The 14,146-nt window shown below is 29.4% G+C and overlaps 2 protein-coding genes across 7 annotated transcripts; both read right to left on the reverse strand.

Moving 5' to 3' along the window:
* LOC110623606 (protein LIGHT-DEPENDENT SHORT HYPOCOTYLS 1) lies at positions 1-1,685 on the reverse strand. Its single transcript, XM_021768604.2, has one exon. The coding sequence runs from the start codon at positions 886-888 to the stop codon at positions 313-315; it is 576 nt and encodes a 191-aa protein (XP_021624296.1). The 5' UTR covers positions 889-1,685; the 3' UTR covers positions 1-312.
* Positions 1,686-7,451: 5,766 nt separating this feature from the next.
* On the reverse strand, positions 7,452-14,017 carry LOC110622871 (probable low-specificity L-threonine aldolase 1). Of its 6 annotated transcripts, none has more exons than XM_021767563.2 (11): positions 13,808-14,017; positions 11,376-11,483; positions 10,398-10,845; positions 10,099-10,210; positions 9,539-9,589; positions 9,345-9,416; positions 9,123-9,255; positions 8,975-9,033; positions 8,090-8,190; positions 7,752-7,818; positions 7,452-7,662 (listed from the first exon to the last, which is right to left on the reverse strand). In XM_021767563.2, the coding sequence occupies exons 2-11, from the start codon at positions 11,410-11,412 to the stop codon at positions 7,624-7,626; spliced, it is 1,119 nt and encodes a 372-aa protein (XP_021623255.1). In that variant the 5' UTR covers positions 11,413-11,483; positions 13,808-14,017; the 3' UTR covers positions 7,452-7,623. The 6 variants fall into 6 exon arrangements, with proteins under 6 accessions (XP_021623255.1, XP_021623252.1, XP_021623253.1 ...); XM_021767560.2 differs by having other exon boundaries at positions 13,767-14,017; XM_021767561.2 differs by lacking the exon at positions 13,808-14,017 and adding an exon at positions 11,953-12,046.
* Between the last annotated feature and the right edge of the window lie 129 nt (positions 14,018-14,146).

Genomic DNA, 14,146 nt, shown 5'->3' on the forward strand with positions numbered 1-14,146 from the left:
TACATCTAACAAGCACTTAGATTATATGTTCAAAGGACAAATTTCATGTCTGCACATAATTTAGTCACTAGATTCACTATTACGCAAGCACTACTACTTGTACTAGCTCATTGCCAGTCCGATTGTCTCTTAAAGAGTAGTTCAAATGGTACCCACAAATCCAAACATAAAGCAAACTTCATTATATAGCCATCTCTTTATAGAATAAAAAAAAAGGAAGAGTAGAAAAATAATACCCATATATGGATAAAGCTGCACTGAGCCCACATCATATATATAGCTTCAATGTTCAGGCTTGTTCTTGTTCTTTCACTAGCCTGCACCTGAATCAGGTGGTGGTGCTTCTTGTGGTGTTGGTTTTGCTTTTGGTTTAGGCCTTTTTCGCTTCTTCTCATAGCTAACTCCCCTTGCTTTTGCCTGAAAATCCCTAACCTCCCTCAAGTAAATCCTCACTGTTCTTGCACCAAATGGGTTGCCTTCAGGCCTCCCTCCATGCTCCTCATAGGCTGCTCTGAGTCTTCCAATCAGTGCATCAAGGCTTCCCCAAGCCTGGCGGAGAGGGCATGGACAAGGTGCTGGTGGATTAGGAAGGCCAAAAAATGGACAAGTTTGATTGTGGACTTTAGTCTTGCCGAATTGATCGAGGTACGTAAGAAACTCAAGAACATGGGAACCACTGCACATGGGAAGCGAAAGAGGGGGCCTGTGATTCCTAAGATACTGACAGAAAGTATTCCAGTCTCTGCGCTTCTGGTTCTCATAGCGACTCGGAGTGGAAGATGGGGAAAGCGTTGCAGTTGGTGTAGTGGGAGTGTTGGAGGAAGTGATCGAGCCACCCATTACTGGGGATGGAAGTGTTGGGTTTGATGAAGAAGACGCCAAATCCATGTAAAAAAGATGATATGGGAGATGGGATTAGGGTTTTACTGCTGTCTCTATCTGGATCCTGGTAAGAGATTTGCTTTGCTGTAGGCTGCAGCTCTTCTTTGTGGGTGTCTTACTACAGTTTCTAAATTTCCCCTTGTTGCTTACTTTGAGGAACGTGATGACTTGAGGACGAACCCTAGAGAGAGAGAGGCAACAGTTCCTTGTTGTTCAGGTGAGCAGGCCTTGAAATGGAAAAGTGATGAAACCTTGTTGTTATCCTCTTTGCCTCTTCAAGAATGGGAATCTCTTGTGAAAATGGAACACAAGAATAACCAAAAAGGGGATCAGAAAGCAAGAAATTGCATGGGCTCCCAGTGAGAGAGGGTTTTGAAATTGATAGTATAATTAACGAAAGTTGTAAAAAAAAAATAAAACTTGAAAGGGAGAACACAAGATTCTGGTTAAAAAATGAGTGCAGTCTGCAAGAAACGCAGTTATTGGTAATTGATATCTGAAATATGCTTAAAGAGAAGATCAGATCATCAGATTTTCTTTTCCAGGAAAAGAGAACTCAAGTTAACACTGTAGATAAAGTTAGAGTGAGAGGGCAGCTAGTAGGTAGCTAGGAAAGACAGAGAAAGAGAGGTCAAATTGGGGTGAGAGATAACATGACAAGGGAGTGCTTTGTTTTGCTATAATTGGAGAGGTTTGGCAAGTCACCAGAATTCATGATCACCAAAATATGCGGTTGCCACTGCTCTTCTTCTTCTACCCTTTGAAGCGCGTGCCCCTCACTCCCCTCTAAAAGTAGAAACTTTCTTTAATTCATGGTAGCTAACATGATCCGCTCAAACTGATTTAAATCATATTTATTTATTTTTTATTTAAATTTAAATAATTAACTCAAATTATTTAATAAATAACACCATAAAATGATATATCTGGTAAGCTTCACAGTAATTGCTCATGTGCTCACATTCAAAATCTTTGTACCCTTTGCTTTAATTTTTACTAACAACTGTTTATTGTTCATTGGGTAAAACTTCAGTAACTAAAGGTTCTTACACTGCAACACTAGTTAAAAGGGATGTCTACCTTTCCAAATCCTGCTTCCTCATCCCAAGAAGGAGAAAGGTTATATATATATATATATATTTATAATGCAATTTTCTATGAAAAAAATATTAAATAAATAATAAAATGTTATTTAGAGAACGTTAAAAATTTTAATTAATATTATTTAATTAAAATGATATAAAAAAATAAGTTAAAAAATAAAAAAATTTATTCAATTTTTTAAAAATTAAAAATGAATATTTAATACTAAAGATTGAAAAGCGAATATTTTTAATAAAAAAAAAATTTAATATGTAAAATTATAAAAATATTTTTAAAAATAATTAAAATATAAAATTAACTCTTAAATATAAAATTTTTATATTGAATTTTATGACTAATCTGTGACTCTTGTTATATTTTTGAAAGTTATATATTTTGAAATTCTATTTTCGATAAGTAATCGTAACCCAAATCTGTTTTAAAATCTAAAGTTAATTCCTACGTATCAATAAAAATTTTACTCGATTATATGGTTAAAAAAAACTCAAACTTTTTATTTATAACAATTGCATCTTAAATTTTTTTTTTAATCCTTCATAATTTTTTTTTATATTTAATACTTGTACTACATAAATATCCTAATTAGTAAACACTAATTTATTCTAACTCCAAATTAAACTATTTAATCCCATGTTATGCTTTTTCTTCTTATTTTTTTATTTTTAGGAATTGTAATTTGTTAACGGTTAAAATTATTTAGCTCTTAAAAAAAAAAATTCATATGATCAATATTATAAAATTGGGCTCTATTGTTTTTATTGTGTTGAAGAATTTTTAATATATAAATGTTTATTGTGAGGGATTTAAACATAATTAAATTGATATTTTTTTGTAATTTCAGAAAATCATTTATCTTGATATATTATTTTCCAAGTGTTTTAACAAGAAGAAGCAAAGGGCACAGTCTACTTGATAATAGATATGTGGATGGAACTAAAAATTTCAATCAATGGATCACTCAAAGATTCCTCTTACAAGTGTAGGTGGAATCAATTTAAAGGTGTGATAGAAAGAAAGCTACTTCCACCATCAATGATAAGGAGAGAAAACAATTTTTTTTTTTTTAAAAAAAAAGAAATAATTAGAAATTCAAAGAAGGGTGGTGTCATTTCAATCTTTGAGCTAAGGTAGGTGTTGACCCATTTATACATTTAACCTACTCCATTCACTCCATCAAAGGGTTAAAAAAAGTTAGATTAAAAAAAAAACATAATAGGGTAATATTGAAGGAGAAGATCAAAGAAGAAATAGAATGGAAAGCAGAAATCTCTGATGATGATTTGGGTTCAATTCCAGTCTCCTCTTATCTTTCTCCTCCTAATAAAAAAAAAAGCTTTTTTTTTTTTAATGTTGATATTGTTTTTTAAATTAGTATTTAAAAGCACCTAAATAGTAAAAAGCAAATATTCACCACCAACAAGTTGGTAAATAGACATAAAGTTGAGAACAAATTAACTTGATTAAAGTTAAAAAGGTAAAATGAAGAAAAAAAAAACCATGATATATAATCGCAATTGGGAAATCAAAAAATAATTTATTTGTGTAAAATATTTTCCGTCTAAAATAACATTTAAAAAATAACTTAGTTTATAATGTTTAATTTGCAATTGGGAAATCAAAAAATAATTTATTTGTGTAAAATATTTTCCATCTAAAATAACATTTAAAAATGTTTAATTGCAATATTAAAAGATAAATAGTATTAATAAATTTGTTAGTGAAATCTATTATGATATAATAATCGATTATAGCATGTGATCCTACGATAAAATTCTAGTAATTATAACCGATCGATTATCTAAATTTCATTTATAAAAAGGAAGACAATTAATAAAATAATCAGTATTCAAAATAATAAGAAATTCATCTCATGTATTTAATCGAGTTTTTGTGACATCTAATTACTTTAATACAATAGATTTTTATTACACCTGCAATTAAGAGATCACTTATTTACTAGTTAATACCATTTATATTTTTAAAAAAAATTACTAATTAACTTTATCTTATTATTGTAAAAAAGCAAAATATATACAGAGTTCAAAATACGTATTCTAACACAATTTTCTAAAACTCAAGTTATCTATTTATATTCACCATTTTTAAAAATTTTATTGATTTAAGTATTGAGCTGATGTCTACCACCTCACATGAGTTCAAAACATGCATTCTTACACAAATTTCTCAAATTCAAATTATCTATTTATATCTATTATTCTTAAAATTTTTACTGATTTGAATATTAAAATGACTGTTTTTAAACTGTCTATCACTTTAAATTCTCATTTTGCAAACTAACAATTTATATTCAACTCATTTTTTGTCATTATTAATATTTAAAGATCAGAAAATAATTTAATTTAAAAAAATTATTAAAATATATTTAAATTAATTTTATTTGATAAAAAAATATATTTTATTGACTAATTTTCATCGAACAAAAGAAATCTTAATAGAAGTTGAATGTAGAAATCCATCAATTATGAGTTGAATGCTGTAATCATTTAGCCATAGATGCTACAAATGTGAATAACCAATTTCAAATTGAAACAAAATGTTCAATATAAGTGAATGCAATTTAGAAAGAAATTAATAAAAGAATATAAATTCATTTGGTAGGCAAATTGAAATGTTAGAATTGATGAAATTAACGCTGTACATAAATTATAATGATTATTTTATAATTTCACTTATTATAATTTAATTTATATTAAAATAATATTTATAGTATCAGATCGTTAATAAATAGTGATAGTTTTCTAATACGTTAACGTGTCAATTAAAATATAATTATTTTTTTTTAATCTGATTGTATTAATAAAATTTTATAAACAAAGAAAGGTATCATCCCAAACAGATAAACGATTATACTTGATAAATTCTCTAACCAAGAGTAGGATTACAACGAACCTATTCAATAGAAATATTAATTATAGAGTCTAACAAAAATTTACAATTATTCAAAATCAATCTCTGTATAAAATAATTTGGCAAAAATACTCTTCAAATGCCTGTCTAAACTCCTGTATAAAATAATTTGGCAAAAATACTCATCCTTCTTCCTCATCTCTCGAGCATAAATCATTAAAGTCTCTCAAATAAAGTTACAGAAGAGAGTTTCTACTAGATAAAGTTTCAATAAGGTTTCAAGACTGATATCGTCGTTGTGATTCTGAAAACTCATAATAACTGGTAAACCTCTATTGAATATTACCTTTCGAAACAACCGCATCAATAAAATTTGAAGAAAAGCCAACCACACCCATGACTCTTTCACATTAACAAAAGGCCTCCTCCCATTCATTGTCTATTGACTAAGAAGCAACCATCAAAATGTAAAAAATTATAAAAAAATTTCATACGAGAACTAAGAGTTTTTATTTCTATCAAAAATAAAATATTTGGCTTGTAACTAGGAACCAAATCCTTAAATGCAATAACTTTATGATGATTGCTGCCATAAATCTGACAAAAAAGTTTGCATACTTTGAAAATTGATTGGATTGTATGTGAGAAATATTTCCACCATACAGAAATCATAAGTGACGATCGAAATATCTCTAGAGCTTTTAATAGGAATAACATCTTCTTTTTAATCGATAGTCAATTAACGCAGATCATCTTTTATAGGAAAGGAAAAAGGAGAAGTTAGATTTAAGGAAAAGGAAAATGCGAGAATATCGAATTTCAAAAGAACCACAGAGAAAAATTTATTTTTAATAATATTTATATAATAATATTTAATTAAAATATAATTATTAATTAAAAAATAAAAATATAAAAAAATATATTATAATTTTACTCATTTTTATTTTCATGATCTATAATTTAATTTAAATTAAATTAGTATTTCATTATACAATTTTCATATCAATATTAAAATAAAAAATTGATAAAATTATATAGTATTTTTTATATTTTTTTAAAAATTTATTTTAAAGTTTTTTTTTTAAATTGAAAAAATTAGCAAAGTCATTGGGTATGATTATTGTGAGCAAGATAGAATAAAAATTATAATTAATTTGTGTTCGATTATTATATATTTATAAATTTAAATATTTAATAAATTATAATTTTAATTTAAATACTTAATAGATTAATCTTAATTTGTAGAACGGTCTAATTTGTTTCACAAGATAGTCAAAACAAAACCCCTCCGTTTTGGAACTGAAAGCTGTGGAATAGGCGTTGGAGGCGTCACCCTTCCAATTACCTTAATTAGCTAAATAAAATAATAAACATGAAGAAAATATTTTTTTACATTTTTATGACATTTATAATTAAAAAGAAATTGTCAATAAGAATTTTTTTTATCAAATAAAACGTTAAATTGTTTTTAACGAAAATAACCTTTTTCTTTCAAAGAGTATATATCATTTTAACCACTTTTAAAAAATCTTATTAACATATTTTATAATTGCAATCAAACAGTAGAAAATAAATTACTTTTTTATTAAAAAATATTTTTCACAAAAATAAAAATTATTTTATACAAATAAATAATGACTTAATATTTAGATTTTTTTATATATCCAGACTTAAACCTTAATTATTATATTATGAAGTAAATTTCAATTACTGAACTACTAATCCAACAGTTAATTTTTTTTTTCGTACAAATACTTTAAAGAAATAAATTATGATAACGTTTTTTTTCTTAAAAAATGTGCAAAATATAAAAAACAAATTAATTATTTACTTCGGAAATTAAACCAACATTTTATTTTGAAAATTTATATCAAAATATACATTAGGTTGTTTTGAAAATAAAGGATTTTAATTATTTGGATTTTAATTTGTTTAAATAAAATTTTCTACTTAAATAATTATTTGGATTTAAATGAGAATAATACCTGCTATTTTGAATAATAATTAAAATGAAATATGAATTTTGAGTCCCTAAAATCATTTCCAAAATGCTCTTAATGTAAAGCTTAATTATGGATTATTGACCCATTAATTTTTATCTTTTTTTATAAGAAAAATAAAATAAAAATTTCTTTGAATTTTATATGTTCTTCAATCTGACCTATAAGAAATAATTAAATCCACTTAAATTTTAATATAATTAAGGGAAAATTTCTTAATAAAATTTCTTAAACAGAAAATTCATCATTCTCTTCCATATATGACATGCTTCAATGCAAACAATCTTTGGAAATTGTTCCATAAATTTTCATTAATTTTTCATAAAATTCAAACCAAATTATATATTTTTTTATTCCTTTGAAAGTTTTTAAATTTCTATCAATTTAATAATTAAATACTTATTTTCTAATCTAAATAAATAAAAAGTGGAAACTCCAATTCATTCTTCTGAAGAATATAAAATACAAATAGGATATTTATTTACAAATTTTTGGAAACTAAAGAAATTTAAAATATTGTATAAGGTAAACGAATATAAGAAATAATTAAATCCAAAAAAATTAATTTTTATATGCAATTTAAATAATTTCTAAAAGAAATCCACCAAAGAAATACATTATTATTTATTATTTCATTTGAATGTTGAAATCTTAATACCGAATACAGGTTTAAATCTTGACACCTCTGTTCTTGTAATGAAGGGGAAACACTTCTACTTAACAGATCGAAATGATCTTATTACAGAGAAATTCAGAGAAGTTTCTTCCACTACTTGCCATTTTCACCTTGCACACCTGTTGAAGCTTGCTGCAATTTGTGTCAGCAGACAGTTTGTTCAGAAACAACTAATTGAAAAAAAAAAAAAAAAGAGCTGTCAGACATAGATATGTCGAGACCTGAAAGCATGATAAAGCGAACTGCACATCACTTGCTGAGATTTGATGATGAAGAACAATCCGAATCCTGACAAATGAAAAAACAACACAAACACAACTTGTTAGCTTGCTGTCTGAGTGATCATGAAACAATTTGCATTTGCTGATGTAATCAAGAATCTGCCTTCTGAACTGCTCATGTACCAGAATATTCCTGCTGTACTTGCACAATTGAGTCTCAGAACTCAGAATCTGAGGCGTATTACGCAAATTTAAAGAATTTTTTATGAAGTGCTCAGAAGTACAAAGATAACCACGTTGGAGGCTATACAGGAATTCATGTTGGAGAAGAAACAGACCTGAGTCGGCCGGCTAGCATCACGAGTATACCATGTTGTTCCAAGCTCTTGCGTAGAGTTTCTGCTGTATATTTTGAGCCTTCTTCTATCTCTAAATATACCTGGTCAATTGATACAGATCAGCTTGTGACAACTTGATTAGGGTCTTAATCGAATCGAGCCGAGTTTTGATAAGTTCAGGCTCGATTAGAAAATAAATTTAAAAGTTCGAGTTCGAGCTCGAACTCAATTCGAGCTTCATTTATAAGCTCGAGCTCGATTCATAAAATAAATATTAAACTCGAACTCGGTTCGACCTCGATTCGTAATAAACTCGTTTATCTCATTAACCAGCCAACGCAAACTCCATTCAAAAAACTCGAATTTGAGTTCATTTAGACTCGAATTTGAACTCGATTATATTATAAACAAACTCAATATAATTCAAATTTATTTAAAATATAAACAAATTTAAATTATAAAATTATTAAGAGACTTCTAAATTAAATTTTTTTATTTAATTGAAATCTCTCGAACTCAAAACTAATAAAAAAAATATAGAAGGATTGTTCTTTCGTAGAGCAGGCACGATTCTCCATATCCCTTCAACTTTCGACATGGGATTAGTGTTAGCAAAAAAAACTTGTTCGCGAGCATGCTCGTGAGCATGTTCACGAGCCAGCTCGCGAGTCTAAACGAGCTCGGCTCATTTAGAAAACGAGCCGAGCCCGATCGAGTTTTTATCGAACCGAACCTCGAATAACTCACGAATATTTTGGTTCATTTGCACCCTTAAACTTGATCAATAATATATTTTGATGAATTGCATGTCAGACTGAAATTTTCATCGAATGTAATGGAGCAGCAACTGGTGCAATTTGGAACACAGGTAACAGTTACACTTACAATGTTGGTTTCGACGGCAGCGACATCCACTCTTAGTCCTTTAATCTGATTCAGTCCCTCTGAAGAGAGAAATCCATAAATTTGCAGAATTAGATTAACCCCTTTTCAGCAAGAAGATAGAGATAAAATCAAGCATATAGATGTTAACCCGCGAGCGTCTTGGCTTTCTTGTGATCGTCCTCGAGCTTTCTAACATTCTCTTGTATGGCAACTAAAGCAGCAGCACAAAGGATTCCAACCTGTCTCATCCCACCTCCTAATGTTTTCCTGAGAATTCTTGCCTAAAGAAGAACAACACTAAGTGTTTGAGTCCACTCTCAATGAGGGAAAAAGCAAGCATTCCCCATGAAAGGAAATTTTTATTTACTACCTTTGCAATAAAGCTTTTTGAACCAGCTACAACTGATCCAACTGGTGCACCCAAACCTTTCGATAGGCATACCTGGAAAATTTTAGGTATATGATTTGTTTTTCAAAAAAAAGCGTGCGCGTGCACACACACACAACAACAAATATCAGTCATCTGAAAAAAAAAAAGATTGATAACTTCACCCTTCATCATACCGAAACTGAATCAGCTGCCTGAACCAGCCTATCCACAGCAACTCCAAGTGCCTGAGGGACAATGTTTTCAGAACAGATACTTAAAACAGCAGTCAAATATACTTCTAATGCTTTATAAGGATTTTTTTTAAAGAGGCAAAATAAAAGAAAGGAAAAGAAAAGAGTAGTAGTAGAGTAGGAAAACTGAAAAAAGGAAAAAAATAATCCACTGAAAATAGCAGTTCTAGATAAAATCTCTTGCAGATCCATCTAATTCTTAATTATGAATCTAAATTCAATCCATTTTCAGCAAACCTTTTGTCCCAAGGTTATGACATTATGAAGCTGCCTATGCTGCCTAAAACATTGCAAAAGATTAGCCAGTTATATTGCTCTACTAAAAAATATTTCCTAAAACAAATGTGGTGTCTGGGAGACACCATCTGCAACATCTTATATCAATTTAGTCAGAAACATTTAACTCTAGGATCATCATCTTTATCTTGACTTTCACATGACATAACAACATGCAAAACAACTGCATATAGGACTCATAACATATTGAAAAAATTTTTACTCACAACTGCTGCATTGAAAATGCGAGCCCCATCAATGTGAAGCTTCAAACCATGCTTCTTTGCTAATTCTCCAACTCTATCTGTATACTCTATAGATAGGCATCTACCACCACAACTGCATTGATTAAAAAAACCACTTACAAAATGTAACAGAGAAGACATGGAGAGCTCTCAATGACAGTAAAATTTGAGCAAAACAATCCAAAAATATGAAGCTGTTGATATTATCCAAGGTATTTTACTTCTGGGTCAGCCAAATAATCCAGAAACTTGAAACAATTTCATGGAATAGTAATATGTACTTGGCCTGTGAATTCTCCAAGCAGATAAGCCTAGTAGTAGGATAAACAAGGCTCCCTCTCGGATCTCTAATTGCAGCTTCGATTAAATCAATATCCATGGTTCCATCCTTGTTATTCTGCACTGTCCTCGAATGCACACCTCCAAGAGTTGAAATGCCTCCGTTCTCATAAATGTGGATGTGGGAATTGTGTCCAAGAATTACTTCACTTCCTCTAATGTCACAATGCACAAGCACACTAATAAGGTTACCCATGGTGCCTGATGGAACAAACAGGGCTGCTTCCTTGCCCATGATTTCTGCCATTTCAGTCTCTAATATTGAGGCAGTCGGATCATAACCCAGAACATCATCATCAACCTCTGCATTTGCCATGGCTGCTCTCATTGCTTCTGTTGGTTTAGTGACAGTGTCGGACCGGAGATCCACCGTTCTGGTTACCATCTTTGCTGAAAACAACCAATCATTAAACAAACATTAATGACCTCATTATAATGGGAAACATGGCTAATATATTGATGCTTACAATTTTGTCTTTCTGCAACCATTTTTGGCTCATACCCACATCAATGATTGTGTAGGCAAGAAAATTTGAAGAAACAATAAAAATTCTCGATGATTAAGGTTGAAAGATGAAGAAAATAACCACGAAAAATAATAAAATCTCCACAACGTTAATCTAACTAGAATCTGATCTTAAAGAGCCCAATTTTTTTTCCTTTTGAATTTAGACCAGAAACCGACAAAAGCGTATTGACCCACAATTCAAGTAAGACATACGGATCACATATTTCCTAAATTTTTCTCTGGTCAAAGCAAAGAGCTCAATCTAGTAATTTCTTGCAATTATCTAATTTCAAATGCATCAGTGCCCAACTTGAGCTATTCTTAAGGAAATTCAAGAATTTTAGCTCAACCCATTCAAGATTTCAAGTGCGTGTATGACAGAGGGGGGTGAGAGAGAGAGAGAGGGTCCTGCCTGTGTGAAAGTTTCTTTCTTCTCCGATGCAAATCATTAAGAATCTTTAACCTTTGAGCTTGATATCAAGAAAGTCTCTATTCAACCTGCAGCCCACTTCCTTATACTCTGGATACATGCAAGAAACATGAAACTTAAATTACCAAACCACACGCTAAGGCTCTGAACTCAAACCATAAAATTGTTAACAGAAACCAATGGGATTACCCACAACAAACACACACACACACACACAGAGCCTAATAGTAATTACGTAAACCTGATCAACCACTCAAATACTCAAAACAACCAGCAGCTAGTCTCTCAGGACTTTAAACAAGAAGTTTCGTAACATTCAAAAGAAACCCTGTTCTGTTTTGATGGAATCCTTAGAGGTGGTCTTGGAAATAAATTCTTAAACAAGAATCCAAAAAACCAGAAGAACCACTGAAACACAACGCAGCATGCATAAACGTGTATGTGTGTGTATGCGCACAAACAATCTCGTCCACTTGGTTCTGAAAGTGCAGCGCCATGCAGTGACCAAAACCCACAAAATGTTAAAGAAAAGCAGAGGAATCGCAAGATAAACCCGTACCAGCAGTGGTGACGTCCTGTAGAACCCACAAGGAAAGCTGAATGCTATTATATTTTTTCTTGGAATTGCTTATTCTGCCTTAATAAAAAAAATATTATAAAGAAAATTTATTATTTAATCGTATATTATACGAAAACTAATTAGGTAATCCATGGACGAATGAAAATATTCATAGATATTAAAAAATTATAATTTTATTAATTTTAATTATTAATGTTTTACTATTTAATTAATCTATTAGTATTAAGTATATTTTGTATTTTTTAATATTTATTGATTAAAATTAATAAAAAAATTAATTATTTTTAAACTCTGATATAAATTTTTTAAAATTGAAAATTTAATTAATTAATTTTTTATTTTATATTGATTAAATAGTAATTTTTTAAAAATTAATAACATTAGATCGATTTATTTTTGGACTTATATTTTAAAAATAATTTTACTGTTTAATTGAAATGTTAAAAATAAATAATATTCCATTTAAAAAAAATAAATAATATTAATAAATTTGTATATGAAAATGATAATAAAATTTTTGCTAAGAAAATATTTTTATTACTTAATCTTTTCAAGTATTTAAACATTGAAAAAAATATGAAAAATGCAAGAAATATTTTCAGCGGTTAAATTACTTCTTTCTCTTTTCTATCTGATTTTAAATTGTCGTTTTTTCTCTTTTTTCCTTCTTTCAATAAATTTGGGAAATCCATGATTTGATGAATCTACCCCACAAAGAAAATACAGGGTCCAAGATGATGGCCGATGAATCTACTCAGAAGGAAGAACGTAGCTAGAGAATTTGACAATGTGGTACACGCGCAGGTGATGGAGAAACTCCACTAGAGATTTAGCGGCCATCGTGAAGCTAAGCGCTCGTGAATTGTTCACTGCATTCTTAAATTATGAGCTTCAATTTAGTGACATTCAAAATTATTTCCTGGGGTAAGATCTCAAATTGAAATTTCAAAATCAAGTTTTGACAAAAAAAAACTCAAAATAAAATGAACAAAATTATTTCTCTACAAAATTATTTTTATTTACTAAGTATAGAATTCATCTTATTTCATATTATAACAAATCAGTCTAAATATTTTTACGTATTTGATTACTGAATTAATATATTATTGCTAATTCTATTTGACCATAATTGTTATTTGCAGCGAACGATAGATACCGTAATGATTGCAAAATTATTAACGATGAAAAAGAATTAAAACTTATTAATATCTTTAATATTTAAATTTATTCCAAATTTAGTTATTATTATTTAAATTCATTTCAAAATCTCATTATTATTACTTAAATAATATCTAAACCAATTTTAACATTATATATACATAATTTAATAATTTATATTTTAAATTTTAATACTCCTATAAAAAATTCAAATTAAAATAAAACATGCATAAAAATTATTAAATATTATCATAAAATGTATTTTATATTTGATTAATTATTCATAAATAAGTTGAAATATGTATACTCGACAAATAAATTCCACATTCAAGCTCAACCCATAAAAACTATTAATTTCCAAACGTAAATCCAAATATATACTATTTTAAATCCTTCAATTGAAATGGATATCCGAAAATACTTGCGGTTATCATCCTCTACGCTGTCGCAATAATTGACACTCCTTTGTGACAGTGTAACATACAAATTTTATAAGCTTTTAAATAAATAAATGTGAAATAGGGAAATACAAAGTTCAACAGAAATGGAGTGAGAGTTGCCTAATAAAGGATAAAAGAGATTATCGAATGAGGTCATATGATCGAACGCAGAGAGAGAGAGAGAGAGACACATACCTCATAGGCTTTGATTGAATGCCAACTAGAGAGAGGAATACCTGTCTTGTAGAACTCTCAAGTAGCTTCACAATTGAGTTTATCGCTTAGCGGATTCGTTTTGGCTTGTGATTCTGCCCTTATATATAGCAATTCCTTGACATGTCAAACACGTATTCTATCATCATGTCCCAAAAGGGAGCCTTGGATAAGTGCATACGTGGATACGTGTTGGCAGGCCTAGGCCTGGTTTCCTGATGTGTTGGTGCTCAACTCAAACGAAGTGCTTTTGCAATTGATTTTCACAATAAAAGAGATGGTCAAATCATTTACCATTTCGAGTTCTTAATCGGACAAAAGATTTAGGTTCATGCAAAAGATTTATCCAACTGGACATGCCA

The sequence above is a fragment of the Manihot esculenta genome, chromosome 9, assembly GCF_001659605.2.
Source record: "Manihot esculenta cultivar AM560-2 chromosome 9, M.esculenta_v8, whole genome shotgun sequence".
NCBI classification, from domain to species: domain Eukaryota; kingdom Viridiplantae; phylum Streptophyta; class Magnoliopsida; order Malpighiales; family Euphorbiaceae; genus Manihot; species Manihot esculenta.